At 42.5% G+C, this 16922-nt stretch overlaps 1 protein-coding gene across 3 annotated transcripts in view; it reads right to left on the bottom strand.

Moving 5' to 3' along the window:
* The window catches only part of SDAD1 (SDA1 domain containing 1), a 39009-nt gene extending 23811 nt beyond the window's left edge, over window positions 1–15198 (bottom strand). Inside the window, exons 1-4 of one of the 3 annotated variants that reach the window (XM_025386528.1) lie at window positions 15004–15198; window positions 5948–6052; window positions 5385–5558; window positions 1681–1791 (exon numbers count right to left, since the gene is read on the bottom strand). In XM_025386528.1, the coding sequence (XP_025242313.1) occupies window positions 1681–1791; window positions 5385–5387 (114 nt within the window). In that variant the 5' untranslated portion in view covers window positions 5388–5558; window positions 5948–6052; window positions 15004–15198. The remainder of the gene's footprint in view (window positions 1–1680; window positions 1792–5384; window positions 5559–5947; window positions 6053–15003) is intronic. The other 2 variants (XM_025386526.1, XM_025386527.1) reach the window with 2 other exon arrangements.
* Between the last annotated feature and the right edge of the window lie 1724 nt (window positions 15199–16922).

Here is a 16922-nt window from a genome sequence, read left to right as displayed (position 1 = left end):
TATAATAAGAACAGTTGTACTAAAAATAGCTTATAGATATGATTACTTATGAATAATATTAATGATTAATTTGTAGCACTACTCTTTATTCCAGTATTATAATAATCTTTGCTCTACAATTATGACCTAGGAAAAACCAGGCCATACAGAGATAGGAGCTGAAGGGACACGGTGAGAAGTGACCAGAAGACAAGTGTGAGCCTTCTGTTATGCCTGGACAGGGCCACTAGAGGGCTCCTTGGTCTAGCGGTAACGCCAGCGTCTGGGAAGATGCCTGTTACCTAGCGGACCTTGGTCTCGCAGTAGCGTCAGTGCCTAGAAAAGGCACACATTACTTAGCAGACTGGAAAGTCTCCCTTTCCCCAGGAGAGTTAGAGACGACTGGTCCGCCACCTCTTGTAGAGGGCCTGATATCAGTCAGGCCCGCCTGCAGTCATCCGGAGGCCTAACTGACCCCCTGTGATGCTGTGCTTCAGCGTGACGCTCCTGATCCACTTTCATGTTCCACCCTGTACACCTGGCTCCGCCTTTTAGATAGCAGTAGCAGAATTAGTGAAAGTACTAAAAGTCTTTGAAATGCAGAAGTAATGGTGTAAGCTGTCTCCCTGTCCAGTGGAAATATGACTCATGTGACCTTACCTATCATTGGAGATGGCTCACACTCCTTACCCTGCCCCCTTGCCTTGTATCCAATAAACATCAGCACAGCCTGGCGTCGAGGGCCACTACCGGTCTCTATGTCTTGGTGGTAGTGGTCCCCCAGGCCCAGCTGTCTTTTCTTCTATCTCTTTGTCTTGTGTCTTTATTTCTACAATCTCTTGTCTCCGCACATGAGAAGAAAAACCCACAGACCCTGTAGGCCTGGCCCCTACATTAGACCAAGAAGTACAACTGCTAAAATCAAACAGTGGTAGTCTCTTAATACTTTGAAAAAAATTTTAAATTAATTAATGTAAACTTAAGTTTTTCTTTCCTTTTTTTCTTTAAATACAGAAGGGGTCTTTCTATGTTGCCCAGGCTGGTCTCAAACTCCTGGCCTCAAGTGATTCTCCCACCTCAGCCTCCCAAAATGCTGGTATTACAGATGTGAGCCACTGTCCAGCCAAGTGTTTCCGTCTTAAATTTCTTTCATAAATCTTCAGCTTCTAGTGTTATATAACCAAATGCAAATTTGTAGGAACATGTTAATAACAACAAAAAAGTTTTTTGTGGGGGAGTGGGCCAGTTATAGCTGTGAGTACCAATGTCCTGATTTGGCCAGCCAGTATGGTGCAGTAGTAAAAGGCCTGGGTTCTGGAACCAGAGCCTGGGCTTATATCCAATCCCACCACTAAGAAGCAGTGTGAGAGTGGGCAAGTTACTCTCTCTCTCTCTCTAACCTCAGCCTTTTCATCTGCAAAGTAAGAATAATAATAATGAGGATCCCTCTCTCATAGGGCTTTGTGAGTAAATGAGTAAATACACAAAAGCTCTGAGAACGGTGCCTGGCACAAAGTATGCACTCAATAAATACTGGCTATTAACACCATACTGCATGTACACATGGTTGCTTTTTTTTTCTGTTAAAGTAATTGTAATTCTTAACTGTATCCAACAATGTAAAGCATCGATAATTCAAGGGACAACAAAATTTTATGTTGCCTCAAGGAAGATTCAGGGAAATTTTTTTTTGCTCTTTACCTTTCGCAGAAGCTTATCATGGCAACGTAGAAGTTCAAAGAAGAGTTCTAGCAGGCTTGATGGATTGATGAGATTCTTATTTCTCAGCAAGATCAAAGCTTTGCAAAATGTCTCGGGAAGAAAAAAAAAAATACCGTAAGACAATGGTAAAGTTAACAAGGTGAAAAAATAGAGCATATATGTCCCAAGACCTTAATGTCTTTTACTAACTAGATACTACTGTAGGATTCAGAACAGTCTCTGCCTTCATGGAGCTTACACCGGGGATAGAGCAGAACGGAGGACAGACAAGTCAAGTAAGCACATAAAAAGTGAGATCTAAGAAAATAAGTGTCATGCAGGAAGTAAACAGGTTTACGTAATTGATAAATAGTGACTGAGGGAGGGCCACAGGGAGGTCAAGTAAGATCTCTTTGTCGCGTCACCATATGGCAAAACCCTGAATCCATGAAGACAGGTGGGATAACAACATAATACACTAAATTGGAATAATCAATGCGAGTTTGTGACCTTATGAGGCATTCTTTTGACGTATCATCAGCACTAAGAATGGCCCAACAGCAGTTGTTGCACTTCTCCCCCATGCCTTTTTTTTTTTTGTGATGGGTCTCGCTATATCGCCTAGGCTAGTCTTGAACTTTTGAGCTCAAGCGATCCTGCTTCAGCCTCCTCTTTAGCCAGGACTGTAGGTACTCAGCTACTATTATTATTTTTTCTATTGTTAAGAGATAGAGTCTCATTATGTTGCCTAGGCTGGTTTCAAACTCCTGGAAACTCCTCAAATGATGCTCCTACTTCAGCCCCCTAAGTAGCTGGGATTACAGGCATGAGCTGAAGTGCCCAGCAGCAGTGGCACTCTTGCTTAACACTAATTCTTACATGTAGCCCTATCATCCAAATTTTGGCCTCGAATGTTCTCCTTCATTAGACGAAATACAATCCTTGAAGAACAGTTGATTCCAAGACTTGGGGCAGGAAAAATGGTAAGAATGAATTTGGAACTATTTCTGCCAGAATTCAAGGATGCTTTCCAAAACAGGGGCAAGGCTGGGCATAGTGGCCCACGCCCATAATCTCAGCACTTTGGGAGGCTGAGGTGGGAGAATCACTTGAGGCCAGGAGTTCAAGACCAACCTGGGCAATGTAGTGAGACCTTGTCTCTACAAAGAGCGTGTGGTGGCACACACCTTGTGGTCCTAGCTACTTGGGATGCTGAGGTGGGAGGACTGCTTGAGCCCAGAAGCTTGAGGCTGCAGTGAGCTAAGATTGTACCAGCCGGGCAGCTGAGTGAGAGACCCTATCTAAAAAATAAAAAAAAATAAAAAAAAAATAAAAAATTTAAAAATCAGGGAAATTGCTAAAAGGACTAAGAAGCTCCCCCCCGGCCAGGTGGTGACAATCTGAACATAAAGTAATTAAAATAATAATGCTCAAAAAAAGTTTTTTTTTTTTTAGACGGAGTCTCGCTGTCTCCCAGGCTGGAGTGCAGTGGCCCCAGATCTCAGCTCACTGCAAGCTCCGCCTCCCGGGTTCACGCCATTCTCCTGCCTCAGCCTCCGGGTAGCTGGGACTACAGGCGCCCGCCACCGCGCCCGGCTAGTTTTTTGTATTTTTTTAGTAGAGACGGGGTTTCACCGTGTTAGCCAGGATGGTCTCAATCTCCTGACCTCGTGATCCGCCCGTCTCGGCCTCCCAAAGTGCTGGGATTACAGGCTTGAGCCACCGCGCCCGGCTCAAAAAAAGTTTTAAAGTACATAAAAGGTAGTTACAATGTCAAAGGAATACATATAACCTGATTTTTGTTGATTTAAGTAGGTAAGAATTACCACATATGGCTATTTCATTTCTTCCCAAAAAACCCCACAATGTTTCTGTCTGTGTAAGCAGGACAGAGTGAACAAAAACTTGGGAAGGACTCAAAAAGTCTTGGAAAAATAGCAAATACACCAGGTAGAAAGAAAGCACAGTGGTTGACAAGAATTGGTGGTTATCCCAATAATCAATTAAAAAGAGCTTCTTCCAGTGTGTTCAACGCTTCCTCTAAAGAGCAATGCTAACTATACAGACTCAATCCTTTATCTCCAGCAAAGGAATCCATTATTTTTTAAAAACCTACTAATCATCATAAAGCACTATAAAAAAATACACATACACATTTTTTTCCATTTTAAAAAAAATTTAGAGGCGAGGTCTTGTTATGTTGCCTAGGCTGCAGTGTAGTGGCTATTCACAGGCACGCTCATATCACACCTCAGGCTCAAACTCCTGACCTCAAGCAATCTTCCTGCATCAGCCTCCTGAGAAGCCGGGACTGCAAGTATACCTGGCACATTTATTAATTTAATAATCCCCACAGACCAGTTTGGTGGGGTACCGCCAGGAAAATAAAACTTAAATCCTAATTACATGGAAAGTCATTAAGTCTCTATACCCAAAATATCAAATCTCTATGAGCTACAAGGACTTCAAGAGTAACGTGACATCGGTAAAAGCCTTTAGACTAGGGGTTCAAGTCTGGAGTCCCTTGGGCTGTGCTGCCAGGTCCCATGTACCACCTGAGTGTCAATCAGTTGACAATCCAGAATCTGCAACCTTGGCTTGTATGAGATGGTATTCTTTTTCTTTTTGGCCTAATCAAATTACTAAAATCCTAAAGTAGTACAAAAATGATAGAAATATAAAAAACCTGAGAAAATCTAATGGAAAACAAAGATTAATCTAAAGACTTGGCATTTCTACAAGTTTTGCTACAGGATATTAGCAAGTTTTCTGATTGTATTTGTGTACTTATCTGCTGTAAAGAGGTTTGAAAAGCAGACATATTAAATTTGGAAATGTCTTAGGTTGGGTTCCCTAGAATCAGAGACTGATTTATTACAAGTGATTTGTTGGGAGTATGATCTCAGAAAGGAAGTGAAGGAAGGAGGATAGTGCAGAGACAAGCAAAGCAAAGCAAGGATGTGTCCTTGACTGGAGACTAGCTTTAGTCCCATCACAGGAAAGCACTGGAGCACAACCTGCAATGGAGTCAGAGCCACCCTGAGGTAATGGGCTGGGCTTTTGTACCACATGATAATGGGCTGTGGGCTACTGGGGTAGGAGGACACCTCCCAGGCACTAGGACTCCGATTTAGCTGAGGACAATGTTTCAGAGAAAGGGCAGCTGAGGGCCACCAGTAGCTGACATTCACAACAAGTAGGGCAAATGGGTACACGGGCCTGGTAAAGGGAATGTCAGCCAGGACTCAACCTCAACCACTAAAGGGACAATGATGAAATGCTCAAACTGACTGTCTAATGGATAAGTTTACTAATTTAAGCATTATAAAAATGACAAGTTGTAATTAGGATTCTTCATGCATATGAGATGTGAATGACTAGAAGAAATCATCTACTCAAAAGGTTAAAGAGCATCCTGCAAGGTTAGTGTGCTAGAAGAATAGAAAGATCACAGTGTAGCTGAAAACAATAGGAGATCAGAAACACAGGCAGGAAGCAGAAGATGCAGGCACCTTTGAGCCAGGTTATTAAGTTTCTGTTCTACTCTAAGTATAAATGAGAAACCATAGAAGGATTTCTAGGAAAGGATATAATAATTTACATTTTCCAAAGAAAATTAGCAGAGAGGCTGTTCTCATTTAAATATATATGAACGCAGCACACATGAACACAGCACAATTTATTCATCCAACTACTGGTCCTACCATTCGAAGATCTGGATCCAATACGGTATGATTGCAGGAGAGAAGATCTTTCACCTCTTGAGGAAAATTACTTAGATACTCTGGGTAGCAGTGACTAATCTGTAACAAAGCAAAGGCTCTTCTGAAGTTTCTCTCTTTCTCTCCTATAATTCAGATGCACACATTTAGGATGTTCTGCAAAAGGAGAGTAAAAGGCTATGTTTCATAGAAGTAGATGGTTTCAAACAACCTTCTTTTCCTTCTACGTGTTAATTTCTCCAACACTTATTATAGTTTCTCTAGTCTTAGTAATATTTATGACATGATTTAGTACCTGCTTTTATGAAGAATTTGAAGAAAAAAAAAACAGTCTTAAAGTTTTGTCCTGGTTAGTTCTGCAAAAAGATTTAGTGACATTCTCTAACTCATGATAGGGAGAAAATAAAATTTGCAAAAAGGGAAAGTTAGAAACATATTTTAATTAAGTTCCCATTCCAGAGTGGAATAAGGTTGAGTATTAGTGAAAAAAATATTTGGCAAACTGTGTGTAACACCGGTCTTTATTTAAGAAATTGTATTCTTACCTGTGCCATAAACATCACCAGCTCTGCTAGTTCTTTGCTGGGTTTATTTGGTTGCAATTTGAAAATCTCCACATTGGATTTGTAGTGATTATACTGCTGTAGAAACTGTAGAAAAATAAAATTTAAGTTTGTCACATTCTACTACATGACTTTCTCAGTGCAGAAATTCTTAGCAGAAACTGTTGACAATCACATGGAGAAAAACATATTACAAAAGTATATAAAAACACTCCTTTTGCCTTATCTGCATTCTTCAAAGTGCACTTTTTAAAGACCTGAGCACATCACAGATAATCTAAAGACCCTTTCCTTAGAATTATCATTACAAGTTTAGGCAGCACGGTGTAAGAACAGAGAAACATAAATCCCAAAATTCAGACTGTAGCCCTGTTCTGCCAATTACTATCTAAATGGTCCCTACTGCTGGGTGTAGTGGCTCACACCTGTAATCCCAGCACTTTGGGAGGCCAAAGTGGGTGGATCACTTGAGCCCAGGAGTTCGAGACCAAACTGGGTAACACAGGGAGACTGTCTCTACAAAATACAAAAATTAGCAGGGTGTAGTGGTGTGCATCTGTAATCCCAGCTACTCAACAGGCTGAAATGGGATAATCACTTGAGCCCAGGGAGGTTGAGACTGCAGTGAGCTATGATCATGCCACTGCGCTCCAGCCTAGGCAACAGAGAGACATCCTGTCTCACAAAATAAAAATAAAAATAAATGACCCCTACTACCATGTCCATGTATGCAGAGCACTCAAATCAGCAGAAAAATAACAGGTCAGAAATATAAATTACATCTCAAGTACATGAAGCTCTCCAGTCAAAATCCCCTCCAACCCCTTTTTGAAAATTATACTTTTAAGTTCTGGGATACATGTGCAGAACATGCAGGTTTGTTACGTAGGTATACATGTGCCATGGTGGTTTGCTGCACCCATCAACCTGCCATCTACATTAGGTATTTCTCCTAATGCTATCCCTCCCTAATGCTAACATAAACAGGGCCCGACCCTGACAGGCCCCAATGTGTGATGTTCCCCTCCCTGTGCCCATGCATCCTCACTGTTCAACTCCCACTTATGAGTGAGAGCATGCAGTGTTTGGTTTTCTGTCCTTGTGATATTTTGCTGAGAATGATGGTTTCCAACTTCATCTACGTCCCTGCAAAGGACATGAACTCATCCTTTTTTATGGCTGCATAGTATTCCATGGTGTATACGTGCCACATTTGCTTTATCTAGTCTATCACTGATGGGCATCTGGGTTGGTTCCAAGTCTTTGTTATTGTGAATAGTGCCGCAATAAACATACATGTGCATGTGTCTTTATAGTAGAATGATTTATAATCCTTTGGGTATATACCCAGTAATGGGATTGCTGGGTCAAATGGGATTGCTGGGTCAAATGGTATTTCTGGTTCTAGATTCTTGAGGAATCGCCACACTGTCTTCCACAATGGTTAAACTAATTTACACTCTCACCAACACTGTAAAAGCATTCTTATTTCTCCACATCCTCTTCAGCATCTGCTGTTTCCTGATGTTTTAATGATTGTCATTCTAACTGGCATGAGATGGTATCTCATCGTGGTTTTGATTTGCATTTCTCTAACGACCAGTGCTGATGAGCTTTTCTTCATGTGTTTGTTGGCCGCATAAATGTCTTCTTTTGAGAAGGGTCTGTTCAGATCCTTCGCCCACTTTTTGATGGGGTTGTTTTTTTCTTGTAAATTTGTTTAAGTTCCTTGCAGATTCTGGATATTAGCCCTTTGTCAGATGGACAGATTGCAAAAATTTTCTCCCATTCTATAGGCTGCTTATTCACTCTGATGATAGTTTCTTTTGCTTGCAGAAGCTCTTTAGCTTAATTAGATCCCATTTGTCAATTTTGACTTTTGTTGCCATTGCTTTTGGTGTTTTAGTCATGAAGTCTTTCCCGTGCCTATGTCCTGAATGGTACTACCTAGGTTTTCTTCTAGGGTTTTTATGGTTTTAGGTCTTACATTTCAGTCTTTAATCCATCTTGATTTAATTTTTGTATAAGGTGTAAGGAAGGGGTTCATTTTCAGCTTTCTGCAAATGGCTAGCCAGTTTTCCCAACACGTTTTATTAAATAGGGAATCCTTTCCCCATTGCTTGTTTTTGTCAGGTTTGTCAAAGATCAGATGGTTGTAGATGTGTGGCGTTATTTCTGAAGCCTCTGTTCTGTTCTATTGATCCATGTATCTGTTTTGGTATCTTAAAAAAAAAAAAACCAGGTCTCTGTCACCCAAGCTGGAGTGCAGTGGCACAATCATAGCTCACTGCCACCTCAAACTTCTGGGCTCAAGAGGTCCTCCTGCCTCAGCCTCCTAAGTAGCTGGGACCACAGACGTTCACCACCATGCCCGGCTGATTTTTCATTTTTATTTTTTGTAGAGATGGGGTCTCTTTATGTTGCCCAGGCTGGACTCAAAACTCCTGGCCTCAAGTGATCCTCTCACCTCAGCCTCTCAAAGTGCTGGGATTACAGGTGTGAGGCATAGCACCTGGCTCCCCTTTTAAGTATCAAGTAAAACTTTATGTTAGAGTTCTAGACAGGATGTGTTAACAGCCAATAGCAGTAGACGCATGGAAATAATAATAGCTTCCACTTATTCAGCATTTGTATGTGCTAAGCTCCTCATGTACATCAACTCATTTACTTATGTTTAGTTGTACCAGCCACATGATAATCAAATGTTGGAATTCACCAGGCCTCAGTTCCACAGTTCCATGCCTTACAGCTAACTACTCTCCACCCATACATAGTCCATGTCTTTAAATTATGTGACACACACACACTCTTTCTCATCATCCCTACCTGGTCCAGTGAACTCCCAATTCACATATCCAGTCACCCATCTGACATCTCTGTTTAGGTGTCTAAACAAACATCGTAAACTTAGCATGGTCAAAAAATATAACTTGATTTCCCCAACAAAACTGCCAGGCCTCTAGCTTTTGCTAAGAACAGAAGTCAAGTCCCTACATGCTTCATACAGAACCACTTCTCTCTTGACCCCACACCTCCACTGAATAAGAGTGAGGAGAGGGCTGCAGAACTCCTCATGCTCCTGACAAAATCCTCACCCCAGTTCTTCCCCTACCCCACCCATAGCCCAGCTAACACTATTTACCCACCTTGAGATGATCAGGACTAATCTCATTACACCCGTTATGTGCATCAGTCACCACAAGAGCCCAGTATTCTCTGGCCATCCCTCATCCCCCTCACTCTAATCCTCATACCACTAGAATCCTGAAACTCTTGGGGTGGGGCCAAGGCATCTGAATCTCTTTTAAACAGCCCAGTCATTCGGATGCTCTATGGGAACAGCGGTTTTCTCCTGACACACTGCTATATCGTTTCTTTCTCCCAGCATGGATGAGTCAGTAGGCATCCTCGTTTATCAGTGCTACTTCCAGAGCACTCATATCCCTCCAGATTAACATCCTTTCTCCTCCTTAACTGTACTCACCCCCAGCTTTGAATCTTATACCACAAGACCCACTATTCCTCCCTGTAGTCATCTAAAGACTAGGGCTATCCTCACATTCCTTGAACATTTCAGCTCTTTGCTCACTGTCTTCTCACTCTCTATCACAATTCCTGTTACAATACTTGGTGATTTTGTATCCACATGGAGGATCTTTCCAATACCCTGGTCCCTCATTACCCTGACTTCTCCTCCTCTAATCATCTTGAACTTACTGTATCTTAGCACTCACTTCCATGGTCACACCCTAATTGTTGTCATTACCAATAACTATATTACAACTCCATAATCTCAACCAGAGGTTAATTCCTCTCCAACCACATCTCCTATTTTCCAAACTCCAACGATCCTTCAATCTCACCAGAATCCATAGTCCACTAAGCCCACCACCTTTCCACTGCACCTAACTAACCCCCGCCCCAACTTCCCTTCTCATCCAGCTTCAATTCCATGATCAATCATTATAATCACCTTTATACATATACTTCAACTCATTTGCCCATTTCTCTCGTCATTATACCCATTTGGTAAAATGCCCACCCTGTGCTTTCCCTCTCTACAGCTACGCTCCCAGAGCTGAACATCGTTGGAGAAAATCGGCTAATTGGTGTCATTTCATTTTTTTCATTTTAGTTTTTTTTTTTAGAGCCAAGGTCTTGCTCTGTTGCCCAGGTTTCTGTGCAGCGGTGCCATCATGGCTCAATGCAGCATCAAACTCCTGGGTTTAATCAATCCAACTGCCCTAGCCTCCCAATTAGCTGGGCCTATAGGCACAAATTTGTAACTACAAACCTCAAATAAGCCCTGCATGTACTCCAGCAATCTGATTACATTTCTCCAGTCCCTTCACTTTCCCACTTTTCTGGACAACCATTTCGTACTTTGCATTCTGTCCTCAAACCTCACTTTTTCCCTGTCCTCATTCTCAGCAGATGATCTTATCTCCAATTTCACTAGGAGTATAAGCAATCTGAGAATAATTTCCATTCAACCACCTATCTTCTCCTGTGCCCATATACTTTACCTTCTCTCCTATTACAAAAGCTATCAGGCCACCATCTAAGGCTAGCCCCTCCAGTTATGCATTAGATTCTAAACCCTGTAATGTCACTCAATCAAGGTCTTTGCTTCACTAGTCCCCACTTCCCATTTCCTGCCTCAATAGGTTCTGTCCCATCAGTATACAGATATGCTGTTCTTTCTGCCATCTTAAAAACAAACAAACAAACAAAACAAAACGAAAAAAAACCTTTCTTGGTTGGGCATGGTGGCTCATGCCTGTAATCCCAGCACTTTCGGAGGCTGAGGCAGAAAGACTGCATGGTTTCAGCTTGGAGACCAGCCTGGGCAACATAGCAAGATCTCATCTCTACAAAAAAATCAGCTGGGAATGGTGGTTGCACACTTGTGGTCCCAGCTACCCAGGAGGCTGAGGTGGGAGGATTGCTTGAGCCCAGGAGGTTGAAGCTGCAGTGAGCCATGATCACACACACCACTGAACTCTGGCCTGGGCAACTGAGCAAGACTCTGTCTTGGAAAAAAAAAAAAAATCTTTTCTTGATTCCACTTTACTCTGTACCTTCTACTCCATTTCTCTCTTCAGAAAAAGTCCTTTAAAGAGTTGTCCATATATCCATATATGTTGGCTAACTGCCCTCCTTAATCCCAGCACTTTGGGAGGCAGAGACGGGCGAATCACGAGGTCAGGAGATCGAGACCATCCTGGCTAACACGGTGAAACCCCGTCTCTACTAAAAAATACAAAAAAAAAAACTAGCCGGGCGAGGTGGCAGGCGCCTGTAGTCCCAGCTACTCGGGAGGCTGAGGCAGGAGAATGGCGTAAACCCGGGAGGCGGAGCTTGCAGTGAGCTGAGATCCAGCCACTGCACTCCAGCCTGGACGACAGAGCCAGACTCAGTCTCGGAAAAAAAAAAAAAAAAAAATCCTTTAAATTGAGATATAATTCATATACCATAAAATTTACCCTTTGAAAGTGTACAATTCAGTTCTTCAGTATATTCGCCAAGTTGTACAATCGTAAGTTTTTCATCACCACCAAAAGAAATCCATTAGCAGTTATTTCCTATACCCCTTATCCTCAACTCTGGCAACCACTAATCTACTTTCTGTCCATATAGATGCACCTATTCTGGACATATTCTATTCATATACATAGAATCATACTCCAATTGCTTTTAAACCTTCTGTAATCAGATTTTTGCACCCATTCATCTTCCCAAACTGCTCATATCAGGGTAGCCAATGACATCCATGTCACTAATTTTTTGTTTTGTTTTTTCGAGATGGAGTTTCACTCTTGTTGCCTAGGCTAGGGTGCAGTGGCACGATCTCGGCTCACTGCAACCTCCGCCTCCCGGGTTCAAGCAATTCTCCTGCCTCAGCCTCTGCAGTAGCTGGGATCACAGGTGCCCGCCACCATACCCAGCTAATTTTTATATTTTTAGTAGAGATGAAGTTTCACCATGTTGGTCAGGCCGGTCTTGAACTCCCAATCTCAGGTGATTCACCCACCTCGGACTCCCAAAGTGCTGAGACTACAGGTGTGAGCCATGGTGCCCGGTCCCATGTTGCTAAATTTAATGGTGGTCAACTTTCGGTATTCATCTTATTTGACTCATCAGCATCTGACATGCTTGGGCTCTCCCTCCCTTGGGAACATCCATACTCGGCTTCCAGAACACCTCCTGGTTTTCCTCCTAACTTCACTGGCTGCTTTCTCAGTCCCTTTTTCCAGTTACGTAGAAACTCACTGGCCTCTAAATGTTGGGAATCCCCAGGGCTTTCTCTACCTATCCAATCCAGGATCTAATCACCCTTCTTACTACCTCCTGTTACCACCATCCTGGCACCACTCAACCCAGCATCATCTCTTGCTGTGGATAATTCCAGTAGCTTATTATGCAGTGGCTCTGCTTCTCTCTTTGCCCTCCTACATACAATGTATCCTCAAGTCAGAGTGATCTTGTTCTCATATAAGGTGGTTCATGTATTCTTCTGCTCAAAACCCCGTAAAGGCTTCCATCTCATTGGGAGGTAGAATCCCAAGTTCACCCCCTTTCCTCATTCCCCATTTGGAGCCACACTGGCCTTTATGTTCCTGAAACCTACCAGGCACACCTGCCCCAGGGTCTTTATATCTTCTGTTCCTTCTGTCTAGATCATTCTTCCTAAACATATGCACAGCTCTCCCTCATGTCCTTCAGGTGTTCACTCAAAGATTACCATCTCAAGACCTTCCCTAACTATCCAATTTAAAACTGCAATAAACATCTCACCCCCAACATACATCAGTACTTTCCTATTGTCTTTTTTTCACAGCACTTTTCATTATTTAACATACTATATTATTTGTTATTGTTTATCACCCCCTACTTGAATGTCATTTAATGAGTATATAATTTTTATCGGTACAGCTCAATATTATGTAGTCCCAGGGCCCAGCATTGTGCCTTGCATATAGCAGGTAATTAACAGCATTTGTCAAATGAATGAACTTCAGTAAATGGCACTATCATCTACCCAGACACAAATAAAAAACTTGGGTGATCCTTCATTCCATCTTTTTTCCTTTTCCCCTACATCCACTCCACCAGAAGGCTCTATTAGCCCTACCTCCATGTAGAACAGCACCAATCTTTGTCCATAATTCCAGTGACACCACAATCCCTTGCCTGGTTATTCTGAGATCCATTATATTAGTTACCCTGCTTCCAGTGTTGCTCCTCTACAAGCCATTCCACATGTTACTTCCAGAGTAAACTCTTTAAAAAATATAAATAATAAGTCAGATTATGTCACTCTCCTGCTTAAAACTCTTCAATCACTCCCCAAGGCACTCAGAGTGAAATCTAAACTCGTTAACGGGGCCTAGGAGGCTCTGGATAATCTGATCCCTGCCTGCATTTCCTACATGATCTTCCACTGCTCTCTTCTATGCTGACTACACTTTAGCTACACTGGTTTCTTCTCTGCTTTTTTTCCACCAGTAGCTTCTGCACTTTCTATTCCCTGTACCTAGAATGCTCTTGACCTGCCTGGCTCAATATCATCACTGCAGAGCCACCTTCCCTGTTTACGGGGTCTAAACCAGCAGCCTCCAGTTCTAACCTATTCCCATCCAGTTTTACTTTCTTCATAGTCTCTACCATAGTAAGTCTACCCTCACTTGAATGTAAGTCCAAGAGAAGAATGCTTTCTTACCTGTCTTATTCATTACTGTACCCCAATGCCTACCTAGAATAACAACACACAGCAGGTATTATATATGTGATTTTGGATATATACTTAAGTGAATTAAAGAGGTAGTTATTATCCCCTTCTTACATATTAAAATACCCACGTAGGCTCAGCGATTAACCCGCTTCGGTTACACAACTGGTTAACAACAGAGTCAGGAGGACGAGTTATCTAACGGAATTATATGGACTCTCAACTTATCACTTTCTTTGCGAATGGCTATACAATGCTTTAAGCATCTCAAAGTCTTGCCTATGTTACTTAACTTCTTGTACTTGTTTCCTACTCTTTTATTTCCACTATCTTGATCCTTGGAGGGGCTCTCTCTACTGGTGACCTAAGCCACTGAGATTGCCATGTGTTAAAAAGCACTCATAAAATATCTATATGTGAAAATTTGGGGGAGGAGGGAAGTGAGAAGGGCAATGAAAAAATGAGTAATTGTGTTAGCCATTCAACAAATCACAACCTGGTAGAAGCACAAACATGTAATTGCAGCAAATACCTAGCAGAGATACCTGTTTAATGCCTGTCTGATAAATGGGTGTCCGAAGGAAGCACCTGCCAGATTAATACATCAAAACCACTTTCATTTTGTCGGTACTGGGTTCAAACACACCTAATGTTCACAACTTAAATAAGGTTAGTGTACAACGCCCATCACAATGAGGGCCTAATTTTTCAACCTAATCTTTTCCCGAAGCAAATTCTGACATTCGAGTCATGCCAGTTTCCGGTAAGTTTGAATCCTGGCTTAACTACATATACTAAGCTCCCGAGTCTGTCCCTTGTGCTTGACAAACCCCCACTCTTTCCTGGCACAGTCCACGGTACACAGCCGGCTCTCAGAAACGGACGTCAATCGAAAGCATTCTAACATACGATTCAATAAGGGTTACCGACTAATTCAAGTTTGGGATTTCTGAAAAGAGGTTGAGACACCCGAGTGGAAGTTGGTGGTTGGGTGCGGCCCATCTCTCTCTCTCCACCTCCGTGCGGTCGGAGAAAAATATCTTAAAACAAAATGAGGTTTTAAAGGTGTTTCAGCGGCAGCAGGGTCTACAGAGCAGAAAATCCAAAGGGCAACAGATTTTCAAGAGGTGGGGAACGAACCGTAAGGCATGTCTCTTCCCCAACCCCTTCTCTCCTCTGGAGGGACCCCTGAACCTAACAGAATAGGCGGCGAGCCTGGATCCCAGCCCCACTCTAATGCTTTCCCCCACTGGCGTCTCAACCATCCACCATCCGGCCTCTAGCGTTTGCTGCGCCGCACTCCCACCTCCTCGATGTAGGCCGGCGGGTCTCGCTTGATCAGATTCTGTAACTGCGGCAGGTTGCTGGGCAGCTTGTTGTTGTTTCTGCTGGACATTTTGGCTGCAGACTAGCGTCGCGGCGAGCACTTTTAATAAAATTCAGACGGCCGGCCAGCTACAGCTTGGACTCGTGTTTCCGGGTATGACCGGAAACAGCACATGGGACGCTAGGCAGGGGACACCGTAGCGGTTCCTAAAGCGAATTATGCTACGGAAGCCTCAGAATGTCAAAATTATTCTCGTTGCCAAAATGCTCTGTGGTATATTGGAGAGCTATCCCCCAGTGTCCCGCCCCTCGCCGTTGGGCATATGCTACTATTACTTCCCAGCGTTTCTGAAAGGATCTGAAATGTGAATTTTTTCACGTGTATTAGCATATGTCATCATCCCGACACCCATATGAAGCACAAAAATGAGGATTAATAGTTTGTTTTTAATCGCACTGTATAAAGTTAGAAACTCACTGCTGTAATCCCAGCAGTTTGGAAGGCCAAGGCGGGCCTGAGCTTGGGGGTTCGAGACCGGCCTGATCAACATGGAGAAACCCAGTCTCTACTAAAATTACAAAATCAGCCGGGCGTGGTGGCGCATGCCTGTAATCCCAGCTACTAGGGAGGCTGAGTCAGGAGAATCGCTTGAATACGGGAGGCGGAGATTGCGGTGAGCCGAGATTGCGCCATTGCACTGCAGCCTGGGCAACAAGAGCGAAACTCCGTATAAAAAACAAAACAAAACTGAAAAGAACTATGGAAACTAGATAGCACTATTCCCTCTTAGGAGAAAAAAGAGAAAGGAGGGTCATATAAGTTAATGTGTATGATTTTAGATATGTTCTCATTTTGGTTTTGGTTGTTTCAATTTAGCGTGACCCTTAGGGAAAAGAGTGCTGGATGAAATGTGATCATGTTGACCATTAAGAAATGCAATTAATCCGTTAAAGTTCAACCATCGTTATAAGCTCTGTAAGCACTCCTCAGCCAGAGTTTTTAATTCAGATTATGGTAATTCGAAGAGGAGAATACGTTTCTACAATCTCAAGGTGTGAAAAATCAATAAGGGTTGAATGAATGAGGTAGGGTGTTGTCAATTAGAGAGAGAGAGAGAAAAAAAAACCTAATTACCCACCCTGTGCCAGGCACTGTTCTGAGCACTTGTATTAACTTATTTAATCCTCAGAACAGCCCTCAAAATAGGTGCTATTGTTATCTCCATTTTACAGAAGAGGAAACTAGCTCAGGGAGATTGCCGCAATTCATAGCCTGTGAGGAAGATGAGATTTCAATCTAGGCAGTCTTGATTGTAACTACATGAGAAAAAACATAGCCTAACAGCTGGTAGCTGGTTGCTGGTCTGGCAAAATAGCCAGATGATAGTGTTCTGCTTAACCAAAGCAATTTTACAGAATGCCAACCTCATCTGTGACCATGATAAAATGAGCCCCAGATAAAAGAACTCTGTAATCACACCTGCACACAAAATAAAGAGTGCTCCACAAACCATGTTATTCAGTTGCATTTGGAGAATGACTTATTTATTAATTATCAAATCAGTTACTTGTGAAGAAATAAGTGTAAGCAATAAAAGTTTTTTAAAAAGCATAGATTTAAATTAAATATTTTTGGTTAGGTTATTTTAGTGAGGACATAAAAAGTATTGTCAAAACAAAATCTGGCTCAATGTGGTAGCTCAAGCCTGTAATCCCAGAACTTTGGGAAACCAAGGTGGGAGGACCACTTGAGCCAGGTAGTTCAAGACCAGCCTGGGCAATATAGTGAGACCCCACCTCTACCAAAAAATTAAAAAATCAGCCAGGCGTGGTGGCACACACTTGTGATCCAAGCTACTCAGGAGGCCAAAGCAAAAGGGTTGCTTGAGCCCAGGAGGT

Source organism: Theropithecus gelada, chromosome 5, assembly GCF_003255815.1.
Source record: "Theropithecus gelada isolate Dixy chromosome 5, Tgel_1.0, whole genome shotgun sequence".
In the NCBI taxonomy this organism is placed as follows: domain Eukaryota; kingdom Metazoa; phylum Chordata; class Mammalia; order Primates; family Cercopithecidae; genus Theropithecus; species Theropithecus gelada.
The sequence above is the reverse complement of the archived record's forward strand: the minus strand, read 5'-3'. Positions and strand labels throughout refer to the sequence as shown.